Source organism: Cyanistes caeruleus, chromosome 2, assembly GCF_971803275.1.
Source record: "Cyanistes caeruleus chromosome 2, bCyaCae1.hap1.1, whole genome shotgun sequence".
NCBI classification, from domain to species: Eukaryota; Metazoa; Chordata; class Aves; order Passeriformes; family Paridae; genus Cyanistes; species Cyanistes caeruleus.
In genome coordinates, this window is record NC_141702.1 from 115613268 (window position 1) to 115639053 (window position 25786).

Sequence of the window (25786 nt, forward strand, 5' to 3'; positions counted from 1 at the left end):
AAGGTCTCCCAAATAAGGGGTTCTGCGAGCTAACAAGAATGACATATCCACGTTTTTCATTAAAAAAAAAAAAAATCGTTCCACATAATGCAACAGCTCCTCAGTTAATGTAAACTGGCGCCAGTTCATTGGAGTCAATGGAGCTACAGTGATACGTACCAGCTGAGGATGGGGTTCTGAATTTGTAGGCATTTGGCATAATGCCAGCCTCTGTCTGCATACAGACTAGTATTGTGTATGTAAACACTGACTGACTCTCTAAAAATCATAATTTTTTAAAAACGCTTTCTAGCGCCGGTGGATTTGTCATGTAAAACAAATCGCGGGCTCCCTGTTCTCGGTGCCTCCATCTGAGCAACAGGTCCTGGCAGCCCTGCGTGGGCTCTGGTTTTGCTCACCAAATTCCACCAAGCTAAGGGATGGCTCACTCAAAACACAGATCAGAACAGAGCCCAAAGAAACAGCTGCTTCCTCTGTCCTGAGTAATAAAATGTTAACATTTCATGCTAAGGCTGTTGTGTGAGGGTTAAATGGTGTGTTAGGAGGTAAAGGGAGGGGATTAAGCTGCACCCCACTAGGAACAACCAGGAATTCCAGATTCCCCTCTCCACAATTTTGATTATATCCTCACACCACAGACTAATACTTTATTGTATTATATTGTATTGTATTGTATTATATCGTATTGTATTATATTGTATTGTATTATATTGTATTATATTGTATTGTATTGTATTGTATTCTATTCTATTCTATTCTATTCTATTTGCCAAAGTTCCTCCTTCCCCACAGTGAATAAGAAAAAACTTTGGCCATATCTTGCCAGCTTCTTTCACCTGTTTTGAGAAGAGACGGTGTCCAAATCTATTTAATCCCTTAAACAGATTGATGCTCTGGGTTTCCACAGGTTTTCCTCTGGTGTGTTATATTAGGTATCTTACCTACCTATATCTGCACTTCAGGATAGATTTTTGTTCCTCACCAATGTACTACTAATTCTTAAACAAATGTGTTCAAATAGAACACCTTGTGGGTACTCCAGAGATGCCTAAGGAGCTGACTACCTCTAGACCATCCATTTTACTGTTTCCAAAGGGAACACCACAATAAAAGAAAGAAATTTTTAGTTGCCAATTATTCTATTTATTTGCATGACCACATAAAACAAAGGAAGAAAAAACACACTTTTTTTTTTTTTTTTTTTAAAAAGAAGTTCATGATGGGTGCTCATTTGAGACAAATAGAAATGTCTGAAAACAAAGGTGCTTGGCAGCAATAAGATCAGAGACAGAATATCAATTGGACTTGGCTTTCAATTCCTTTTATCAATATACCATAAAAGCATCTGTGATTTCCATGAGGGTATACAAACCTGAACAAGATCAATAAATCTATTTCTATATTGACTGTCCTATTCTCCTACTCATTTTAATGAAGTCATTAGGATTTATACTCAAAACTGAGCCTTAAGTCAGATGTGTGTTAGTTGTCCCAAGATTTGCTTTTTTAAGGCATAGTACTTGGAGAGAAGAACAAGTTTTTAATCTTTATCTGTGTGCCAGAATTAATAAACACATCTGCGACAGACTGCTAACACAACCACTTAAAATATTTGGGTAGAATCTATGCCCACTTAAATGTATCTCTCATTTATCCAATAAAGTGTAAGCATAAAAAAACCAAATTCACCTGATTTATGAAATATTTACATCTCATTTTAGGACCAAAACCAAATATAATTAATAATGTCAATAATAAGGGCTAGGAAACCACCACTGTTTTGTCATACTTTCATTTGCTGACAGTGGTTTTGGTTAATGGAAACACGAGGCCTGTGAAAAGGAGAGGGGATTGTTTTCTGGTCTGATATTTTCATTTGTCTGTTTGTTTGGGTTTTTTTTAAGATCGCAGACAGTGATGGGAGAAAAAAGTCAACAATAACCAACAAGAGATTTCACCAAAGAATTCAAACCAACCAAAACTGAAACCTGTTTTGATTGGAAATGAAGGGAAGGAAGTGGGTGCTCAGATACAGATCTAAACTAGGCTTAGCCCGTGGTTTGGGGTTTGGTTTCATGACCAAATCAGGGCTGGGGTTCTCATATAGACCTGATGTTGATGAAACCTTCTAAACTTGAATCATGTAGCATGAAATCTCGTAACCTGCTGTCTTGAGATTTTGGTCCCCAAGACTGGAAATCTTTTTATAGTTAGGGCTGGTTGACTGACGCTACCATTTTCTATGTGTCTTTTGGAACTGATTCTTCACATTTCTCTTCCTCATTCACTGTTTTCCATGAATCATTGAGGCTGGAAGAGACTTTTACGATCAAGTTCTACCATTAACCCAGCACTACCAGTGTAATGTGATGTATAGGAAGAACTTCATCCAAAAATCTGACATTTGTAACCAATATTCAAAACATTTTAATTGAACTTTAACTATTTTGGCCCACATGTAAAAGAATTACCTTTGGCTTTCACTAATATCCAGCAGAATTCAAGGTCCTGAGGAGCACGAGGAGGGCAAGTAGCAGAGCACAGATCCCGAACTTCAGGAAAGCAGATGATGTCTGTTGTAGGGAACTGGTGGGTAGCATCCTGTGGGCTCTGAAAGACTGAGGTTGTCTCCAAAGTCACATTCTTCTCAGCACAAGAAAGTTCCACCTCTGTGCTCTGCATATCAGCAGAGAATCTTGGCTAAACTGAGAAATCCTGACAGAGTTCCAGTGCAAAAAGCCATATGCAGATGACAGAGGCAAGGACAGGACACAAAGGACAAACACAGAAACATTACTCAGGCACAAAAGGATGCTTTTAGCAAAGTCAAAGAGTCCAAACTGGCATGTTAAAAACAACAAGAGCTTCTAGAATCACTTCAGTAGCAGAAGGAAGAAATGGAAGTGGTTCCACTGTCAAAAGGGGTGGGTGAATTTTACAAGAGCAAGCCCAGGCAAGGCAGAGGTGCCCAATGTTTCCTATGCCTCAGGTTTCACCAGCAAGGCCTATCCAACCTTTTCACTTGCAAATAGGGCTCAAGAGCAGAAGAAGTTCTAAGCAGTCAAAGCAAAGTCAGGGATCTCTTAAGAAATGATGACCCCATTCTACCAGAAGGGATGGAGGCAAGAGAGCAGTGACCACTGGTGGCATGGCAGGGACACTCTCCTATCATTGATGGAATGTTATGGAGACAGAGGGAGGTCCCCAATGACTGAAGAAAAGAAAATGTTTGGCCTGTTTTCAGAAAGAGAAACGAATGGAGATGACCTCAAATCCTTGATGCAGTAGGGCCTTTACTGGAACACTTCAGAGGACTCCCCAGGGCAACTCTGCTTCCTGGTTCCTTATTGTCCATGCTACAGAAATCTCTTGACTGCACTGATCCTTAACAGTGGCAACATCAATTTAAAAAGGGGACAAAATGTGCCACCCCAACCAGGAGTGTGAGTGAACCCAATCTGTTCCCAGATCAGATGATCCAAGTCTGTCCTACTGGCTGTTAATTCAGTGTTTAGAGGCCACAGCATCCATGCAGTCCCACAACTACAGTATGGAATTATTTCTATAAATGGAAGAAGTTATGCTGGCCATTGTTGTCTTTGGGTCAAACTAAGATGTGAAAAGATGTGCTTATAGCAAAATTCACCCTTTTACTAAAAAATAAACATTGCCTTTCCAATAGATCCAGCTCTTTTTTCTTCCCTGGCTATGTACATACATAAAAACATTTATGTATGCATGTATTTCTTGTATATATATGTGTATATATATATATATACACATATGTGTGTGTATATATGTATACTCCCCTCTCCATATAAGGTCTTGGTAAATACTAACTGGATTTGACTCGGAAGGGAAAGAGACAGTTTAATTTTAATAGGCCAAGCACACATATCAGACAAAATGAAAGACAAAAAAATCCCAAACTAAGACCATGTAAGGTATGTATCAACTAGTTCTGAAAAAGGTTCCCACTGGAATTATTCCAGACTAAAACAATGAGTCATCCCCTAAGGAATCCTGTCCTCACATGAAATATATAAATCATTGTCCATTTTGGAAGGATTACGCCAATAGCACATATCATTAAAATGTTATTTCTTTTAATAGTGCTAAGACAAAATCCAGCATTTTGTTCCTTAGATCCTGATTTGCAGTGTTACCAGGAGTCTCACCACGGTCCCCCAGGGACAGAGGCACAAGGACATTTAGTTCTTGCACAGTCAATGTATGTTCCCATATGCCTCAGTGAATCTGGGCAAATGCAAACAGGATCCCAGATTTCAGAGGTCCCTTTCCTTTTTCCCTTTTTTTTTTCTCTTTCTTCTTTTTTTTTTTCTTTTTTCCTTAAATTTTGTTAGACAGAACAGCTTTGTGAGGTGGTTGTGGTAGAACAGAGAAGAACAGAACATCCTAATGCCATGTCCAAAAATCTCAATGCTTGACTTAAAACATGAGCAGCTTCGTGACTTCTCAAATTAAGATACTGGGTCTGTTTTATAGTCCTGGTATAGAAATTACCAAACTTCTGCTATTTTCTGGGGACAACAAAAAGGGGAGGTGCTACCTAAGGGAAAAATAAGGCTGAAAATATTAATGGAGAGCAAAAGATTAATGGCATAAAAGTTGGGGTAGATAAAACACGTTAATTATATGACATTGCAAAAGAACAAGGTTTACCTTCTATCGAGTGTTTCCTACTAGAAATAAGAAAAACCACAATTTTCATTTCATGATTTTGAAGAAAGGCCTATCATGTGACACTGAAATGTCACACAGACAAATCAATTGCTACTGCTATACATAATTTGTTCTCCATACCCTCAAATGCTTTACTCAAAGTGTCACTGAACTACATATCGTATAAATATATGCCCTCACTAAAACTGCCTCGTAACTCCAGCTGGAACAACTGGTCCCTAACCTCCACAGCAAGAGAAATAAAGCAGGGATTCTCCATTTTCAAACAAAAACTGACTCATCTGCCTAGTTAATGGAGACATCTTTAGCATTTATTTTCTCTGGGACTTTTTCCTCTGGAAGCATTTCCGTCACTGTCCCAGCCAAGAGCTCACAATGCAACTTCACAAAGCAGAACCATTTTATTTTGCACCCTGTAGAGACAGTAACCATTTGTCACAGTCAGAGCCGTGGTTATACCACTCCTCAGGCATCTGGGGCACGAAAGAAGTAACCTGGTGAACACCAAAAGCACTGCTTAGTCACTGCTGCTTCATTCTGTCCCACTCCAGACCAGTTACCTCACTGGGAATGTATGGTTTAGGTGCTGAGGTCAGCATCTGAAAGGTGCTCTACCACAGATCCTATGAAGCTGAAGAAACACAATCTTTCTCTTTGGTCAGGTCTGTAACATTAAGCACACGTGGTACAAAGTCTCAGTGTCACAGAGGAATTTGCTCTTTTTTATGAATTAATACCCATGAACAATTGAAATAATCATGAAAAACTTTATATGGGATTTTTTTTTTTTAAAGTTACCTAAACAAACATTATAAACATGGAATGATGGAACAGATACATAATATTTTTTTTCCAGGCCTATCAATTTTGGTTTATTGCCCCAAACCAAGCTATAATTCTATGGTACACTCAGAATATAAAATGAATCGTGGGACCGAGGAGGAAAAAGGTTAGTAATGAGCTTTGCAGTCAAATCAACCAGTCCTCATCAGCCCAGAAATAGTTCCATCTTTACAAACTATTTTTTTGTGATTTAAATTGCTACCACTGCTTCCCTTGGGAGAATATACCATGACAGCTTTTACCACCAGAAACGTTTTCCTGACATCCAGCCTAAGTATGCCTTTTTCTCAGTTTTATCCCATTAATTCTAATTAAAACTCCTGTGTATCAGGTGAAATCCATTCAGTCTGGAGGCTTTGCATTCAGTTATTACTCGTGGGCAGCTGGCTGTGCATCACTTCGCACCCGCTAAGAGCTGACAAACACAGCAAAGCTCAAAGACCAGGGAAAGATGAGGATTGCTCCAGCTTTCATCAAGGAACCACATTTTAGACTTCTGTTAAAGACTTGAATGCAAGCTGTACTGGTAGCACAGTGTTTTGTAAAGCAAGTAATTTGAATTTCCAGTGCTGGGACAAAAAATATTTGTCACCTGCATAATTTTAATATAAATTCTTCAATCAAGTACTTTTAGTAAGCCTAATAATGGTTTTGAGAAAGAATGTAGACTCATGATATGCAGAAAAAGAGAAAGACAGGCCACTCTGATCTTTATCTTTACAATGAGCTATCCTCACACATCCTCAGCTTTGAGGCCAACCAGAACTAGTAATTTTTGAAATATTTCAGTATTTTTAGGCACTATAACTGACAAAGTTTGAAAGATAATGACCTGAGCGATTGTTCTGAGCTCTTCCTATTGAGAGGAAAGGCATTAAGAACAAAGTTAGGAGTTTAAAACATAGTTGTAGATATACTGTAGAAAATAAATACTCAGATAGATTTTGTTGCTGGACAAAAAAAAAAACTTTTTAAAGATATGAAATGCTCAATGAGCAGCTTGACTGAGTCATCACAGCAGTTCCTTCAGGCAAGTTACTAGTGACATGATCCACAGCCATCGAAATCAAGGAAAAAATTCCCACTAATTCCTACAGGCTTTGGATGAGGCCTTTAAAAATCTCAGCATCTCTGGGTCTGCACCCATAAAGTGGAGGTAACATTTTACCACCCAAGTGTTGCAAGGACAGCTCTGCTAATCTGTGCTTAGTTAATGAAGTGATGGGAACCACATAGGTATCTACACACAGGAATTCCTCAAAACATGAAATGGAAAGATCCATAGCAAAAAGCTAGAAGGAATTCATCATTAAACACTTCCATTAATATGCTAAGCTGGACACAGTTTGTCATAAGGTTGGAAATACTCATGTGGCTCATGTGGCTACCTAGGGTTGCTATTTATGCTCCACTTTGCATCAGCTCATAGTTTGTTCATACAATATGCAACGTTCCTTCTCTTCTTTTTAAAATTATTTTATTTTTGAGCCCTGCCTTCCTCCTCCCATTCCCCCAGCAAGAAGCTGGCAAGGGATGTGGAGCATCTGGGTTCAAAATGACAGCTGGTGGGTGAGACAGCATCAAGATCTTTGCTGGCTTTAACTTTGGTCTTCTGGGAATTAACCAAAATGAGATTTCTCCACAATAATCACCCCATCTTTTGCCCTTGAATAAACTTCAGAAGGGGTCATGAGCCAAGTCTTCTTTGGGCAAATCAGAAAGAGTTCTCCTAGCCCAGAGTTGGTTGGAAAACAGGATCTCTGCCCCATGGGAAATTCCAGTGTTCCTAAACATGTTTTGTGCTCTGACTCGGAACAAATAAAAATTTTTCCAGTATGAAGATTTCCTCAAAAGACTTGTCTTTAAAACATTAAAATCTAAATGTAATGTTACTTAGAGCATGATATAGACATAGAATACTAAATGCAGTATGAGTATTAAATTTTATCAATAGCATTTAATATTAAATATTACAACAAAAAAGTAAAAAAAAAATAAATAATAAGAATAAGCAAAATTCCATGTGAAAATAAATTAAAATATACCTCTTAAACAAGTTCCAGGCAGTGGACTGTGTGAATGCAAGTGCTGTTTGCAATAATGAGGACACCTTGGAACCTCTCTGTGGCAGTTTTGTGAGTGCATAAAACACCATCAGTGTCATAAGACCTTTTCTGGTTTGGTTTTTTCTTTTGATTCTTACATGACATCTAATGAATAACTGGGATTCATCTAGGATTCTTTTCAGGAAAGCCCTATGGCTGTAATGATAGCAGTGCCCTTCCAGCTCTAAATTGCTTCACCTGTAGCCCCAAACACTGGACAGAGCAATTTGTTTTTTTCCTTTCAGTAAAAGCTATCTTATCAGGTTATTGACGCTGCAGCTAAAAGGCAGCAGATATATTTTGATTTTTTATTGGAATGGGAAGCACATCCCACACCTGTGCTTAAGCCCCACACCTTAGCGCTTTGCTGGGAGAAGGACACAGACAATGAGCTCTCTGTGAGCGAGGCCTGCGTAATGCTAGCATGGTCAAACTCCTTGTGCAAGCACAGGAATATCAAAGGCAGGCAAGGAGCAACTGGAACCTTGGAGACAGACTCCTTTCCACAGACATTTGACTAATCTGATGATGTATCTGCAGCACTATGTGCACTGGGGCAAGGAACTTGCCTCTACAAGCAGTAACCTTTTGCCTGTCAACAGGGTTTACCTGAAGGGAAGCAGCCCCATGGGTTTGTACAGCAGGGCTCCCACCAAGCCTCAATTACGTTATGAATACCTTGGGTATGAGGCTATAATGCAAGAGAATAACGCTGGTGCGGGTGCATGAGACCGATTTCATCTGCACATACGCCCTGATTGCCTCAAATGGGGTTGCTGGGGGAAAAGAAAGGAGAAAACCAGACCAAGGTGTCCTCAATACGTGACAGCAGCACTACCAGTGTGTTCATGATATCCAGTGGACAAGACAGCCACAGAAAATCAGATGAAAGCTGCAGCAGGCAGATAACTGGGGCGTTCATCAAAAGGAATCTCTGTCTGAGAATGGCTGGGAGTAAACACCAAAGTGTGAAGTGCTGCTTTGGGCATGTGGACTCATGTTTGCAGGTTGGGATGTAAACAGGCAACTCTGCAGATCAGATCCCAGTCTCTTAGCACTTCCTTGAGGATTTATACTGACCTCAATCAAATCTGCTTCAAATCCTCAACGTTGAACACAAACGTTTCTCTTCTTGGCTGCACAGGCCCCCTCCATTGGTTTTGTTGTTTGGTCCCTGTGAGGAACAAAGGGCTGCATTTGTAGGTGCTCCAGAGGGATGAGGTGCCGCTTGGTGGTTCATCTCCTTCCCTCCATGGCTGACTCCTATCACTGAATGCTGCAACCTCATCCCTTTTTCCCCCTTTTCCTACGACCCTGTTCACTACTTATACCAACACACAAGCGGTCCTGATTTATCAGGATATTGTCCATCATTCCACCACACAATTACTTTTTAGACTCTCCATATCTCCAACTGCCTCTCCAAAGGAATTGCTTCAGAGCCAGGGATTATTTACTGGCAACCATGAGTATGTCAAACCCTCCAGATGTTTATTATTACTACTACTTTCCAGGGGTGTCAGCCAATAGCTCTGTTTGTGGCTCGCCCTTCACCAGGACATCAGATAACTGCAGCTCATAGTCCTGGATTTAGCATTGGTCACCCTTTGATCCAGAATTCACTCTGCTTTCTGCTGGGCTGTCAAATGGTTCAGCACCAGTCTGTGAAACTGGTCTCACCACTGTGTTGGTATTGAAATACTTTATTTATCAGCCAAAGGGATATTAGAGACTGCTAAATTGATTGATTCTGAATTTGGCCTTGTAAATGGCTGACAAATTTGTGGCAGGGTGTATTATTCGCAGACAATACAAGGAGTATTTTAAATGGCACAAGCTTTATCTGTCATTCAGTGCTCAAGATAACCTCTGTGTTGGGAAAGGTGAACTTTCCAACAGTACAGAGGTAGACAGTGTTCTTTGGAAATTTCATTCTGCTTCTCCCAGCACATTTTCTCTCCCTCCTCAGTGAATACTTTTCTGCTCTTCTTGGACCTCAGCTTTTTAACTGGAATTAGTTCCAGAAACATACCCTTCAAATAACTAGAATAAATCAGCTGGGGCCCCCTGGGCTTCCAGATAAAACTTCATGCACACAAGTCCTATTAAAATCAAACTTGTCCCGAAATCCAAAGAACAGAACTGAGTCTGTTCTTCTTCCAAGCAACATCCCAAAGAGAGAAAGAGCTGAAGGAGGGAGGATGGAACTGGGAAAAGCAATTCCTTCAGCAGCAGCAGCAGCAACAGCAGCCGCCTGCTGCAGAGGATGCGTGCCAGGTACTGGGTGGAGATAAAGCAGGGGATGAATGGAGAGTCTCCTGGGGATTTCTACCAGCTGCCTGAGACTCAGAACTGAGCTAACCTGTGCCATGGGTGGGGCAGGGCATCAGGAAACCATAATCACCTCCCAGCTGTTCCTTCCTTCCTCCACCCATGCTCATTGCTGCGGAAGCCAAGCACGGAGGAGGGTTTTGGCAGGACAGCAGCAATGTGCCAATGGCAGAACATGTGTTTAGCTCATAGAATTCTTGTGTGGATGCAAGGATCAACATGCCTGTGCCTAAGTCCTCATAAAGGAGTACGCCGGCTTATATAAAACAGGCTAACAGAGGTAAGAAGCAAACAAGTGGTTCACTTGCAATATTTTTATGGATGAAAGTCAGTTCTGTTTTGTTTTTGCTGTGGGAAAATTCCTGCTGCAATAATAACTTTGATTTTTATGGATCCCTCATGCTTAACAAATTGACAGACTATTTATCTAAGCATCCCTTCTCCCACCACAGAAATGGAGCAGTCTCCTGGCTAAAACACGGTGTCCATTCTGGGGCAGCGCTCCAAAACTTCTGGTCAGTTTGTAACAGTTTGTAATGGATGGATTTCCAAAGGTGTCTGAAGCACACCAAAGTACCAGCTCAGGCTCTTACAGGCATCCAAAGTCAGGCAGAGTTCCTACTGAGTTCCAGTAGAGTTCAGAGAGGATTACAATTCCTGCTGAAGTCCAAGTAGCTAACTGCCTTGGAAGTTTAGCCTGAGAAAAAATTCCCTTGAGACAGGCAGTGATCATCACTATGCTAGAACCTGACTTGGCACACCACTATCAACAATCACCATCTTGAAAACTGTGCCAGAAAATCTATTTCCCCCCCTCTCAAGAGAATAAATTCTTTCAACTCACCAAATGGATACAATTTATTCTACCCAAGTAGTCCCAAAGTTACACTGAATCATGGAAGAGGATTAAAAGGGCACAGAATTACTTTATTAGTATTCTTGCATAAGGTTCATGTTCTCTGAAACCTCCACAACAACATTCTTTGATGCATCATTTTTAAGCTTTTAGACTTTTTAAATACTACCCAAAATGCTATGGCTGTAAAATTAACAGCTGCAACCCTCAATTTGCAAAACATGTTCATCTTTGCAAAGTTCTGACAAAGTGTGCGCTCAAGTTTAAATACCAGCAGTTGATTCTGAGCTGAAAACTGTCCATGTTAGAGACCATGACTCATGTGGGACTGAAGTTCAGATCTGTATTCAAAGCAATAAACGGTGATTATTGGCAAAATGCTTTATCTATGGACCACCAGCCACTAAAATTTCTCCTTTCTCTTGCCCGAAACAGCCGAAGTCTGTAACTTCCTGGCTTGATTTCAAAACTATTTTACCTATAATCCTCTGAAAATGGTTTCTGACTGGGGATATAAAGTTAAAAAACTGTCAGAGATGCAAGGAGTATTAAATCTATGCTTCATGGACCTTACTGAAATGAGTTCTTCTGAGCTGTGCTTGTGCTCCTGACCTTGAAAGCCCCAAAAACTCAAGCCTCAAAATCTCTCAGTGAACACATTCTCAATATTTTCTTATTCCCCTTCTGTATTTTACCTCTTTAGATATAAAGCTTTTTCCTAAAACTGAGATTCTTTGGTTAAAATAGCACTTGATAGGTTAAAGAAATTGAGGTGTAAGAGCTACAATATTCTCAATAAAAGTAGAGAAGATTTTTTTCCACTTTTCCTTTTTCCTTTTTCTTCTTTTTTTTTTTTTTACTAGACATAATAAAACTGCTAGTTACAAAGAAACTGGAATACATTTTTCCTAATGCACATCTTGCCGGGAAGAATCACTCAGTAGAGAGCAGAGCAGCACAGCATTCCAGCAGGAATTCTCTACAGACTCTCTCACAGGCTGGCCCAAGGAGTTCTCATTGCCAAAGTGATGTCAAGCATGGGTAAGAAGCCCAAAAAGCTCTAATCTATCCAAGTTTGAACATGAAACACTGAAACAGCTCTAAAATATTCACCATAAGACACTTTCCCCAATGAAAAGCAGAGATGAACACTTCAGTTTCCAAAAGAGAAAGAGGGAACAAATCACACCCTTTGAGTTTGTAATGGAAAGAGAATTGCTGTGCGAAGCTTTCCCCTCTCCTACACCAGTGACTAACAACAGACCCAAGACACCTCTCCCCTCCTGAGATGGGAGGGAAACATCTCAGGAAAAGTCTCAAGTTCGTTAATTGGAGGAGGGGAAGGTTTCAGCCAAACCAAAATGAAACTAAGTAAAGTTTTCCAACAGTCAAAATCAAGTTCATGTGTTCCATCAGTAAAGAAGAAACATGGTGTTGGAGAATAACAGACTGGGTTTTCCAAAGCTCTCTCCGTAGGGGAAGGGATCTGGGTCACAGGGAAGGTTGAAGAAAGCTGGCTTTCTGGCAAAAGAGCAGCTGAGCAGGAGGAAAAAAGCACTAAAACCCTGAGGTGGACTGGTCTGCTGGGTTTCCCATGCTGTGTTCATGCTAAATTTGTGTGATTGTGTGATCCTAAACTGCACAGTGCTTAGCATGGCCCTGATTACACAGCCTGCCTGGGCAAAGGGAATCCTTTGCAAACCCAGTGCCTGGAGTCCAAGTGCAGTTGGCTTCACAGGAAAAGTCATTTGGTGGCCTTTTTAAGCTCTTAAGATGGAAACACACACAAGTAACTCTAAAAACAACATCACAGAATTAAGAAATGTGAAGTTCAGAAATATTTACTTCATAAGCTGAATTCAGCCCCATCTCTAACAAAAAGAATATGAAATATGAGAATAATGAGCACATAAATATCTCTAGCAAAGAAACCTTAAAATAAATTGAACTTATGCTGTGATAACCATGCTCATCCAGTAATAATGCCTGCATAATAAAGGAAAAGGGAAAAAGGAAAGAAAAGAGAAGACACTGAGGTACCACAGATGCAAGACATGGACAAAACATGTATCATGTAATCAGGTATAGCATTTTCAAGGTTGCTTGCTAGATGAAAACCTATTCTACATATGCAGCTCTGCCACTTGGGAGTGATGTGATCATTTTTACTGAACAGCAATAAAACTTGATGGCTTCCCCCACCCCTTTGTATCCTGTAGCCATCACTTCCTGCTAGTCCTTCAAATTCTCCAGTTCAGTGTAAAAAACAGCTCCTTCCACTTCAGAGTTAATAAATACAGGCTAAGCCTCTCTATTAGCATTGCATTTCATCTGGAACAGTCTGACATTCTCAAATATCATTTTAAATAACCTTTAACCTATACTTTATCTGTTTACCTGGTAGTAAGGTGGGCACATGAAATCATCTGCAACACCTTGTATTTTGCCAAGCAAAATCCAGCTCTGTTGTAGGATTATTAAGCAGCAGGATGTCTCTCACCATGCCTTGCACCAGGGACTGAGCCAGGAACCTTAAACCATGAATCACTGCAGCCTGAGTTAAATCCAAGTCCTGTACTTGGGATTTTTATTAGACATTGCCTGCTTCACTGGCCTTTCCAAGAATTAGATGTGTCCTCTCTATAGTGAATTCAGCTTTGTGTTTTCAAGCCGCCTAAGGTAACACTTTTCTCCTGGATAGCATTTGTAAGGTCTTTGTAAGAGCACTGTATGAAAAAAGTTTATGTTCAACACCTCCACACAAGCGAAATGAGTCACACTGATTAATTACTTATCTGAGAAAAAGCCCAGGCCAAATGGTTGATAAAATTCAGGTATTCTGCAAAAGATACGGACAGTTCAGAGATGTCTGAATGACAACTGCCTTCTAAAATGCTGAAATTGATGCAACTTTTCAGGTTTATCCCAAATAGACTCATTAAAAATATGACACCATTCACTGACCTGAGTAAAATGAACCTGTCGTTTCAATAAGGAACATAAGAAAAAATATATGTATTTCAGGAGCATGATTTATTCCAGTGCCCATTGCTGTTAAGAAAGAGTCAAAACACTAAATGCAGACTCCAGTGTGATTGTCATTATTGTCACAGGAGTTGCTGCTGCTCACATCAGTGCCACAGATCAGCTCTGAAGCACAAGTGTGAGGCAGCTGGGGACACACATCCCCTCTGTGTGCTACACTCACTCTTGGGTCACTGACAGAGCTTCAGCTTCGTGCATTTGGCTTGATGCTAACTCTGACAACTGCCAATTTTTATGTATTTTTTCCTTTTGCTGTTATGCACACACTCTGATGAGCTGCACGTATTCTTGCTGCAAATAAATATTGGATGCAGAGGAACTCTTTCGTAAGAAAGAAGAGCAAAGCATGCATTAATTTTATTTAAACAAGTTCCAGGGGTATCTATAGCTTGTACTGGAAGTCTATTTTAAAATTGCATTAAATAAGAATAATAAAATAAGAATCTTAATGGAAAAAAAACCAGAGGACAGATAACTCTGCCATCCCTATATTTTCTAATTTTGGCCATCATGGCAAGCTCTGTCCTATTTGAGGCTGTTTTGTATTGCCAGGCTGTCCCAGCAAACAATGGCACCAAAGTCCAGTTTCTCCCTGTAGCACATCCTGGTTCTGTTTTATGAACTCCAGTCATTTTCATGAATGGCACATTATCCTGGCCAAAGATGGAAAGAAGAACACCAGGTGTAAATGCACCCAGGTGATAAGAGGTGACAAGAGTGAGCAAGACATTTTTGGTTCTCTGGCTTTGGATCCTTCCGTTGCACAATCCATGTTTTACCACTCAGAATCCCCAGTGTGAGCATGGCCCATGCTAACCCAACTGTGTAGCTAAAGCCAGAGTCCATGCAGACTGACACGTGTGTAAGTGCTGTGAAAGTGTTTCAAGGTTTATTTAGTTACACATTTTTAATCTATATATTTTTTATTGGAACAAGAACCGCTTCAGTTCAAAAAAAGAAAATGTACCTCTTGTTCTGCCAAATGTTTGGCAGAAACCTCAATTTTGTGCACTGCAGGAGCAGCAGGTAAGTTGATTCAGTTTCAGTGATTCCCTCTCTCACTTGTTCCTGGTGTATTTAGTAAAAAGTGTAATGTTAGTGCCTGTTGGAAGGCAGAGGATCTGTGCACTATTTCAGCCCTGTAACAAACATCTGAGGGGCTGGGGCTGCAGTGTAAAAGAGAGGCACATGCAGGCTTCACTGGCAAAGCATGCATTTCAAATAAAGCCCCAGCACTCAGAAACAGACAGTCTCCACTCTCATTCTGAGTAATGTCTGCCTTCTACTCAGCACAACGGCCCACAATGAGAGTAACAAAGACATGCCAGATGAAAAACATCACACTGTGAGATCCCTGTTCGCTGCATAAAATCCTGTAATTGCTTACTGGGATATTTCCCTCAAACTATGCAGGGAAAAAAGAAGGGATGCCTCATGTTAGAAAGGGGGAAGGGGAAAAAATGAGAAGTATTTGTGTCCAGATTGTTTCCTTTTAAAGTCTTAGCCTGATCAAAATCTGATTTCCATGGGTTTTGCTGCAGAGCTTGTATGGGGTTTCCCCAGCCTGGGTCCTGTAAAGATCTGTTACATTCACACCAAAAAAGTGCTAAAGCAGGACTGAAAGCCTCGCTGGCAGGCTCCAGCCAGGAGAAAAGCTTCTCCACATGAAGGGCCTGGAAGCTGGGCTGCAGTGACATGTGATTCCAGCCCATGTGTTAAAAGTGGCCATGGACACTGGTTAGAGAGGTAACTCATGACCACGCAAACATATTGATTAGCAAGGACACTGAATTGACCAGGTTTTTTAATGGCATATTATTAATCATTATATATCTTTGTTAGAGAGTTGATTCAGTTACCCAGCTCGCCTTGATTTCCTTTAGGTTTACATGATCTTGTTTTTAAAGGCATTCTTTTTTTGTGTGTTTTTGTGCATCACATGTAATGAGTCATCCTAAACTACTTACTCAGATCAATACTCATTTTTCTTTTCAGAGTAGCTATTATTCATTTTTCTATTTCATTTTATAGCAGAAAATTATTTAGAAAGTATTAATAAAATAGAAGATTATAGCCCATTAAAATCATACATCAGAATCAAAACGCGTAGGCTGCAAATAATTCATTCATTACAAATAAATCCTCTGAACTATTTGGCAAATACTCATGCATGAAATTCATATTCATATTAATTCTGTTGATGAATGATCTAAAGAGTAGAAGAAGTTTAACACTACACATTAATCAAAAAGTTTCATCAACACCATTAGCTAACAGTATCTACTACAAAAACTTAACCTGGTCCTAAAAATTAGAAAAGGAAAAGCAAAGTTAACACACAAGCACATTACTAGAGAGTAATTACCTGCCTAGAAATTCTCCAGTCACTTCTTGAGCAGAAAGTTTGATGCATTTCTGATGCTGACATTTTAGCTCAAGCTGAAGTTACAGCCCCATCCTAAACCATCAGGAATTCAATTTCTGCCTTGTGCTCAGAATTCAGATGAGAGTAGTCCCAAATCTCCCCTATGCCATTCAAACTCATGAGCCTTTGAATAATGTCACCTTTGAATGAAAGATACAGCCCATTGCTCTGAGCTGGAGGCTTTCATTAATCCCACATTCTAAGGAGACACACTGCTGCCAAGAAAAACCAACAAAATACCTGTGGTACTCTGCTCTGCAAGGCCTTCACCAAGTTTCCAGCACATTCTCACACTCAACCATCCCTATCAGCATTTGGGAAACTCAATTTACAGATGGTTCTGGTGAGGAGAGGGGGGGTTTCTTTGGTGCAGCGTTTGGGCATGAGTTTACCCTTACAGAACAGCACCTGTATAAGACACTGCTAATCAAAAAACTGTCTGCAGAACATAATATTGAGTCTGTATTTCCTTTGTATTATGATCATTCATTGCTAATCCAGAACACCTTCAGAACTAGGCCCAAGTTGTGGTACATTTCATTCATCTTTGATCCAGAAGAGAATAACAGATTGAAGCAAGCATATTTGGAGAAAGGCCTTTTTGATGGGGTTTTCAGCCTGTTTTTTTACAGAAAGAGGATTAGATAATTGATTATGAGTTGATTACTGACCTTCATCCAACTTTGAAGAAAACCAAAATGATGTTTCAGTTACATTTTCCCCAATTCAGTGTTTCTATGTAAAGATAACATGCCACGGTATCTGCTTTCTGTATTCTGATTATTTTGAAACATAGGAAGTCAGAAATGCTGAAACCTCATCAGAAATTCTTCTCAGCATGAATCCTTACCCAGCAGAACTGCTGTGCTAACAACAATGTGTTCGAACACATTTATATGGCCCTCAGGAAGAAACGTACCTCACCCAAAGACTGACAGCAAGAAAATACCCTTTGACTTCAGGGAGCTTTGGATTAGGACTCAAATGGTTAGTAACCTGGGGCAAAAATAGCAAACTATTTAATACCACTTCTCTGGGCACTCAAATTATCATATTAAAATCCATTTTATCACTGGCAAAGTCAATCAGGTTATAAACGCAAACAGATGTTTTAATGTGTCTCTGGCATTTGGCTGCAGGCAGAGTCAATTGAACACTTTCAGTTTCATACAGTTTAGTTTCTGTGAGGTTAAAATAAACCAAATTATTTCTCCCACAGCATTTTTACTCACTGTCACCACACTGGTGTTTACTTTGTCGCAGAAAAAAGCCTGGCTGGCCCGACGACACCGAACCTGGGTCGATTGGAAAAATCAGGAAAAGGGGGAGGAGGGAGGAGATTCACTTCAATCTCACTGCCTGTGCAAGCTGAGCTTTTTAAGATTTGCCCACCCATAAACCAAGACACATGATTTTGTTATCCTTGGAGCCCTGCTGTCAAAAACACAGTCAATATGTCCTGTGGCATTGGGCTGCTTCCACTGGCTACGATAACAGTGTTGTGCTAAGTCATTTCCAAATGCACTTTGATATACTATACACATGAGCTAATGCACACATGTATTTATGCACTACATGCTCTGGAATGAAAAGGACAGGAGACAGTGTGGGAAAAACAGGCTGAAGGGGGGTGGGGGGGAAAGAGGGGAAAAAAAAAAAAGCAAGTTAAAAAGCAAAAAGCAAAAGGGACTCTACGATTCCCATAACTCAAGGGAGTATATTGTTCAGCTGAGGCACAGGCCAGTGCCTCGCAGGCCCTATCACTGGCTGACAGAATTAGACTCTGATTCATGCTCTGCAGCTCTTGTAATGCCAGCCAGGGACAAGAGCCTTCCATGGGAACGTTTCAGCTGGTCCCCTCCTTATCAGCTCCAGAACAGCTGCCAGACTCTAAGGTCGCTTGATAGAGAATTTAATTCTTAAGATTGCACATTAATTTCTAAATTCTTTCTTATCCATGTGCTGTGATTTGAGACTGCATTCAATGCAGCCCAGCACAGGGCAAGCCTTTCCCATCCACACCCCTCCTTCCTGTCTGCAAACTTCCTTCCTACAGATTTACCCAGACATCTTTGAGCTAAATTAACACCCTGTACACTTCTTTGACCAAGCACTAGCAGATAGGAAACCTGATTTTGACCTCTCACTGGCTACCAGGCAGAGATATTTTAAAATACCCTGTATATGTAATAGATTTAGTTTATTCATCTGCCTTTACCAAGAAATAAAGGAATATTTCTTTTTACCCAGCAGCTAACCACTGCAGTAGATCTTTAAAATAATGATTTCCCACCCTATCAGTTCATTGTCAGGCAGAGTTCACTAATGGCTGTAAAATAGTTTCAAATCCCTCAACATATTATGCAATTTTTGAACAAATATTACCCTGGTTTATAATCCTCTGCTCTTTCATATTCATATATTTTTAAATTACTCTTTACTATGGTCAAGAGCACTGCAGAATAAAAGCATGAAAACAAGAAACCAGTGACTGAAACTTTTGGCAAGTCAGAGTGGAATTGAGTTACAGTGGAAAAATTCAGTATTAGAGTTCAATATGACCAGGTCTCCTGGTTTGCTTAGGACAGTTCCAGGTTCCACAATTGTTTCCTGGAAGGGTGTAGGCTGTGCATGTAGTAAAATGAGTTCTGTGTGTCAGAGAGAACCAGAATCCTCTCCTTTCCTTGATAAATTGGCCTCCTTGGTAAGAAGTTACCAATGGAAAAGGGGCTCCCTCTCCAGAAGGGTAGGGAACTGTGTGGGTATTGCCATTCCTCTGCTTTCCAGACTGCCTAGTTACAGGCAGTCAGTCCAACAGATTAACTCAGGCAGACAGATCAAATTAATTTATTCAGAATCTTTAATTCTGAAACCAAAATAACAGCTCTGCTCCAAATCACTGCAACTGAAACCAAGCCCTAAATAAATAGACAATTACAGGAACCCAGATTGGAGCAGCGATGTGTCTGGCATGATCACACCACGACCAACACGAGCCCTTCAGAGGAAGGTGCAAGATATTCCAGAGACAAACAGTGAAAAAATGCTGAGAGGGAGCCACATTCCACCCCATGCTGCCCCAAAAACCATTTGGCTTTTACCCTGACTTCATAAACATGATTTTCTTTCATTCCTGATCTTTAAATTGCAAACAATCTCATTAGCCTTAGAAACAGAATCCTTCCAAATTTCAGGCCTCATAAGTATGAGGGAAGCAAGAGCCATAAATTGATTATGCACTGTACCAAAATAATGTCTTTTTTGCTGCCTTCCAACACTACTGCCTCCCTCCCACCTCCTCATCCTCTGCAACCTGACCCTTACTTCACATATCAACATTAATAGCTGTTCCGTCTTCTTCTGTCATTTCAACAAGAATAATGGAAGGCAACCAACAGGCAATCAAGGGTAACAGAAAGAAAAGATCAAGGTCAACATTAAAAAAAAATTAATTTTGTGCAATTTTATCCTGCACTTACCGATAACAAATTCCAGACCATGGTTATAATGGAAGTTTGGGAGGAAAGACCTGTGTGCCCACATTTCAGTCAAAAGCTCTCAAATAATCACTTGGATGGAAACAGCCATTCTGAGGAAATAATGAGGTGGAAGTAGGCTGATGCTGATATGCACAGCCTTCCCTTCTGTGTATCAGATATGTGTCAGTCCCCAGAGCTTACGGCCGTAATTCCAAAGAACAGCAAGTGGTGATACTGTTGTCCAATCTTCTCCCTGGGAGAGGAAAGGGTTTTGATGACTCAAAAATTTGCTGTGGAAACATGATCTACCTGTTGATGTCCTGGCTGGCCTTCAGCTTTTCCCCATGATGTAGCCTATTCTTGTTACCTCCCAGCCCCAGATGGACTCACTTTCAGCGAGGAGTTTTTGCCTGGTTTTCATTTGGTTTTTGTCAGTGAAGCCTAAGGAATAGCTTAGGCTCTCAATACCAAAGCCCACTCTCATTTTATTACAGAAGATTGATTAATTTCAAGTCCAAAATCTGTTTTAAACACGGACTATTGCACTTAGGAAGAATGACTTACATCTGTATCTTGCAATGCTTTCCATTCCCCTAAGAAAGTTGTGCATTTTAATTACTTGCTTACTGCTATTTCTGTAGCAACAACAGTTTATGCCCTTAAATCCATTTTAACAATTTTGATGCTATTAGCAGCAGCAGCAGAGCTAAATGTGCTTAGGAAAGGTTGTGTCACATCAGAAACCGGTTTTGAAGCTGGATCCCTCAGGCCGCAACTCCTTGGGGCTTTTTTTCTTTTCAGCTAGCAAGACATGGAAAGACTTTTTTATTATTATTAATTTTCCTTCTTTTTTTTCTTTTTTTTATTTTACTCCACTTAGTTATTTGAACCATAGTGGCAAGTAATTAAATAGAAGTTAACCAGCTCTCAAAGACTTTCTTTTGCAGGAAGACAGGCAAATAAGATCACAATTTAGAAAAATAACTTTTTTTCTAACTTTCAGGTGGTTACCACAGACCTGATTCCCATTTATTTTTTACATGACTGATAAATAAAGGGAGAGTAAAATAAACATATTTACAATTGCATCCACATTAAGGAGCCTGATTCCACTCTCCCATAGATGGAATCATGCAGATGATCCCTCCAGTGAGAACAGGGGCATTAGGGCTGTGCAGGAATTGGTGTGAGGAGGTTTCACAATACTATTAGTACCAGCTGCTGTGACAATATTGCAAAAACTCTGAAAGCATCAAAGGACAATCATGGAAGCAAATGTAAGAATGGATGATGATGAGTGTGTAAACCTGAAGAGATGAAGCAAAACTGGGAGAGAATTTATCCCAAAATACATGCACATTTTCTGTAAGGTTTATCATTTTACATGTTCTCTCTTATTCCAGTAATCTCCTGCTCTAGGCCATCTACAAAAGCTGAAGATTACTCTGAGTCATGGATGGACACTTAGAGCCAGGATCTGACCTTGGAGGACACTGTAGGTTCACTTTCCTGCAGAATAACCAAGCTTCATTTTTACATTAGTCTAGAAAAAGCAGTGACCTATCAAACCTGATTCACTGGGAAAATTTGCTTTGTTGGACACGCTCTGCTTCTTTTTCCTCTACATCTGCAGCACTAGTATAACCTTTTATAACTAGTATAACCTGCTATTCCTGCAGCTTGCCAATGAGGACTTTTCTTGCACAGAATGGGCTAGTTTGGAAAGAATCACAGGGTGGGTCATCTGGTCCCACCTCCCTGCTTAAGCTGGGTCATGCCAGAGCACATGGCACAGGATTGTGTCCAGATGGCTCAGGAATATCTCCAGTGAGGGAGACTGCACACCCTCTCTGGGTGATCTGTTCCTGCTCAGTCTCTGCACAGTAAAGCAGTTCTCCCTCATGTTCAGCTGGAACTTCCTGTGCCTCAGTTTCTGCCCGTTGCCTCTTGTCCTATTGCTTGGCACCACGGAACAGAGCCTGGATCCATCCTCTGCCACCTCCCTTCAGACACTGACAGGCATTGATGCGATCCCCTCTCAGCTGTTTCTTTCAGATCATCCTCTAGATTCTTTCAATCATACAGCCACAGTCACCCGGACAAGGATCTTTTGGTAACTGCAGTACACAAAAGTCACAGATTTAATGTTTCTGCCTAACACAAGCTGCAGAAACATCCTGTGATGCACAGGGTCGTGCTGGTATAGATCTCTGAAATCCATGCTGGTTCCCAGGACTTGGTGCTGTAAGAATGCCGAGAGTTTTTCTTTCCACAAATAGACGTTTCAGGCATATTTGCTTAAACCCTTGAGGTTGACAATCAGCGATACTTCTTCCCAGCCCAGCAACTGCTTGGGAACTGCCAAGTATTGCAAGCAGAGAGTCCGTGAACCATCTCCCAAAGATTATACGTGCTGCTACAAGAAGTGGGGATTGAATGTCCCACAGCGAGCTGTCTGCTGCTGATCTTTCCCAACTAACAGTTGCGTAATGTGGGGGGAATTAGGGTCTAAATATCTTGGCACAACTCTGTTTGGGAAAACCCTAGTGCTTGACTCTCAAAGAGCTGTAAAAGGTTTCCTGGCAATTAGAGGAAGAAGAGTATAAAAAAGTAACAGGGTTAGGCCAGCTATAAAGAAGACTTGTATCACACGTATTTGCAACGAAGATGGAGATATTAGGGAACTTTCCTTCCCAAGAAAAGACAGTGAGTTCCATTTAAATGGGTGGATCGCTGAAAGAATACCTCTATTTTAAATTATTCTGTGGGCTTTAGCTCCTAAAGAGCTTCTTCCCAGAGGAAGCGTGACAGAAAGGGGATTTCTATGATCTTGTCATGTCCTTCAAGCAGCTCTTCAGGCCAACAAACAAATATGGCAACCAGCCATGGCGGGTGAAGCCAAGGAACACATGGCCGTTTTTGGTTTTATTTATATATATATATACATATATATACATATATATACACATATATATACATATTTTGTGTTGTCAAATGTCATGACACAAAAATTCATGAGAAAATGCTTTGCAATTCCCAGGAAGCCGAAGAGGGGGAAGCCTCTTTATTAATAAAAAGACATCTAGACTCCAAAACATGCCCTAGGACATAAGGAAGCTCTCTAAGCAAAGAGAGGGGAAAAAAGTACCAAACAACTTCCTAGGAAATCCAAAAAGGCATCACAACATTTCGTGTTTAAACATTTAAAATGGGGAGGGGAGAAAACAAGTCTTATTCCTTTCTGTCTTTCTTAACACAATGTGTAATTACACAACATATATTTAGGCAACTTATATTTAGCCTGTGGGCTCCACCAGAAATGATTACAGCAATGAGCTTAATAAGATTGATAGCTGTCCCCAAAGAAAGGGCCATGTCCTCCAGGGCAGAAGAGGGACAATCTGTTTAGCAGAAGCAAAGATGGAAAGTTCCTGCAAGACTCACTCAGTGTCACCCTGCACAGTGATCTGTCCGGTGCAGCTGAGCTAGAACAGTCCAAAAGGCCTCTCCCAATTATTGCACACCAATATAATCACTGGCATGTTGCAGTATTGTGGTATCTCTTTAAGTTCTGTTAGTCAGAAATATCCCAAGGAAAGGCCAGTCCCTGCTTTTGTCCAAGATGGGTAAGGATGGGAAATCCAAAGCCATAACCTGCAATTAGATCGCGCTGTCAAAGACCAGCAGGAAATGATCCTGTGTGGGCTCACAGAGGTTTTTCCAGGAATGCCAAATTGTCCTGCTATGTTGACTCTGCAGAAAGTTAGAAGCTGAGTACATTTGGCCATAAAACTTCCAGAAGTTTTTGAATAACTTTAGAGTCACGTTAGTGGAGACAACAACATCTGCCACACAGAAATCAAAAAAGAAGTTTGGGTGCTCCTCCACCCAAAAGACTTATTACATCTTTTATGGATCAGGAGAGATTGTACAAAGTCTAGAATTGCCCAAGTTTCTTTTAAAATGTGTACATCCTCCAAGGGAGAAAATTTGTGTGTTTTTAGGAGGTGTTATTAGGAAGCAATTTGTACTTTGCTATCTCTTCAGATGAATTTTGTAGGAAACATTCTATCATTTTTAGCATTTTGGATTAGAATATTCCTCTTGCTCTGAACTTCTACTAACACTAATTTCCAATTCACTCTTTATTCATTAAATAAATTGCAAATGATAGACTTATTATTCAAGAACAACTCAATTGTGTGAAAGAAGTCTGGACATCTATGACACTGCATCTGCATTTGTGTCTATCAATGTTCAATATCAACCATCAAGCCAGGGAATCACAGAAATGCCTCAAGGCAGTATAAAATTTAAGACTTAGTCTTCAAATGCAGCTAACTGTGATAAGAGCCTCACTTCAGGACAAAGCTGCTGGTGAATTTTAAGAGGTTGGGAATTCATCTACACATCTATGAGCCATAGAATCTGAGTATCTTGATAAATCATGCTTGATAAGCACTGATCACACTTGAGAATATTGCCACTGTACAGAGGATAGCATTTGTGAAAATATACACACATCTGAATCCTGGTTATGTTACTTAAAAAGGGCTTGAATCTCTTGCAATTTTTAATCATGTGTCAGCTCTCTCATTACCTCAGAGCCATTTCTACCTTGACAAAGGAGGTGCTGGTCTCCCCCAGTCACCCTTCATTCTTATTTCAAGTTGGTTGTGATATGGATTTACATCAATATTTTGAAGTTTGGAGCTTTCTGATTTTAAAGCTTTTTTTTTTTCTGTCTTGTTTTTGTCACCATCTTACTATGTAGCATAAAATACACCTAACAATGATTTATTAAATTTGATATTGTTATATTCACATGACAAGCTCCCAGTTTGTAATTTTTTATAAAAACACACTCAAGATATCCTTTTTAGAGGAACTGCATTGGTGCATTTCAAGACTAGAGTGGATTTTCCTTTAAATAAGTATTTCCTAGTTCTTCAGCTCCATATGGAAATCACTAGGTGAAATGCTATGGCCTGTAGGTCTGGCACCGTAACCATAATGGTCCTTTCTGACCTCAGAATCTATCCAAATGTCTGACTTACAGTGCATCAGCATGAAAAGAAGCCTATTTTTTTCCACATCATTTTATAGCATTACTCAGGCATTTGTGAGCAGAATGTAAAGCAGGTCCTGCACATTATGGATTTTGAAACCACTGCATTCACATGTAAGAAACAGATGGAGACATACATTGCCAAGACCTCACCCCCTTTGTAGGGAACTAATGGGAACAGCAGTATAAAAAAGTCTCCAGCTTTAATTGAAGAATTAAAGATTTTTGTGATGTATTTTGTAATTAAGTGATGGAAAGCTGTTTTTTTTTGGCCATAGCTGCAGTAATGAAATCTTGCCACAGAAGCCATCCTGAAGTGCTTTCTATCCACAAAGGATGTGAAAACATAGAGAAAATATCTACCAGATAAGGGAGATTATACTTTTTGTTGATATTGTATCAAGCAAACACTATTGCAGGTGTTTGGTTAATTCAGAACATATTTAATTTGCCTATTGCAGAAACCCATCCTGTGTCATTATGTCCCAAGGTCCCCCTGCACAGAGGCTGTTTCCACTGCCTCCATCTGCATCTCCTTTATCAGACATCATCCTCTACCCATGGACCATCTCTGGTGCTGTGGTGTTGGGTGTCACCAAGCCAAATTGCATCCCAATGGTGATGGGGAAGAAAGTCATAAAAAGCCAGGAATTTTTGATAGAAGTTAATGCTGTCTAATCGTGGCTATGGCTCTTCACCTAAGCTATGATTACACCCTGTTTTCATCACAAACACCAAAAATTCTTGCACGAAGACTCTCAGCAAAGACCCAGCAGATTTAGGAGTATTTAAAGCTCTCTGTATATTTGTACAAGACACCATGTTGCTCTGAGAGCCATCCCACATACACTACTTTAAAACACCCAAAAAGGATCCTGTAGTTTGCATTAGACCTTCCTTTCACATTGGAAAGCCCCCACAATTTGAATT

At 40.2% G+C, this 25786-nt stretch overlaps 1 protein-coding gene across 1 annotated transcript in view; it reads right to left on the reverse strand.

Annotated features, from left to right (window-relative positions):
• The window catches only part of LOC111926676 (uncharacterized), a 253168-nt gene that overhangs the window by 132663 nt on the left and 94719 nt on the right, over nt 1–25786 (reverse strand). The window contains exon 10 of the mRNA XM_086873383.1: nt 19789–20041. Within this exon, the coding sequence (XP_086729509.1) occupies nt 19789–19809 (21 nt within the window). The 5' untranslated portion in view covers nt 19810–20041. The remainder of the gene's footprint in view (nt 1–19788; nt 20042–25786) is intronic.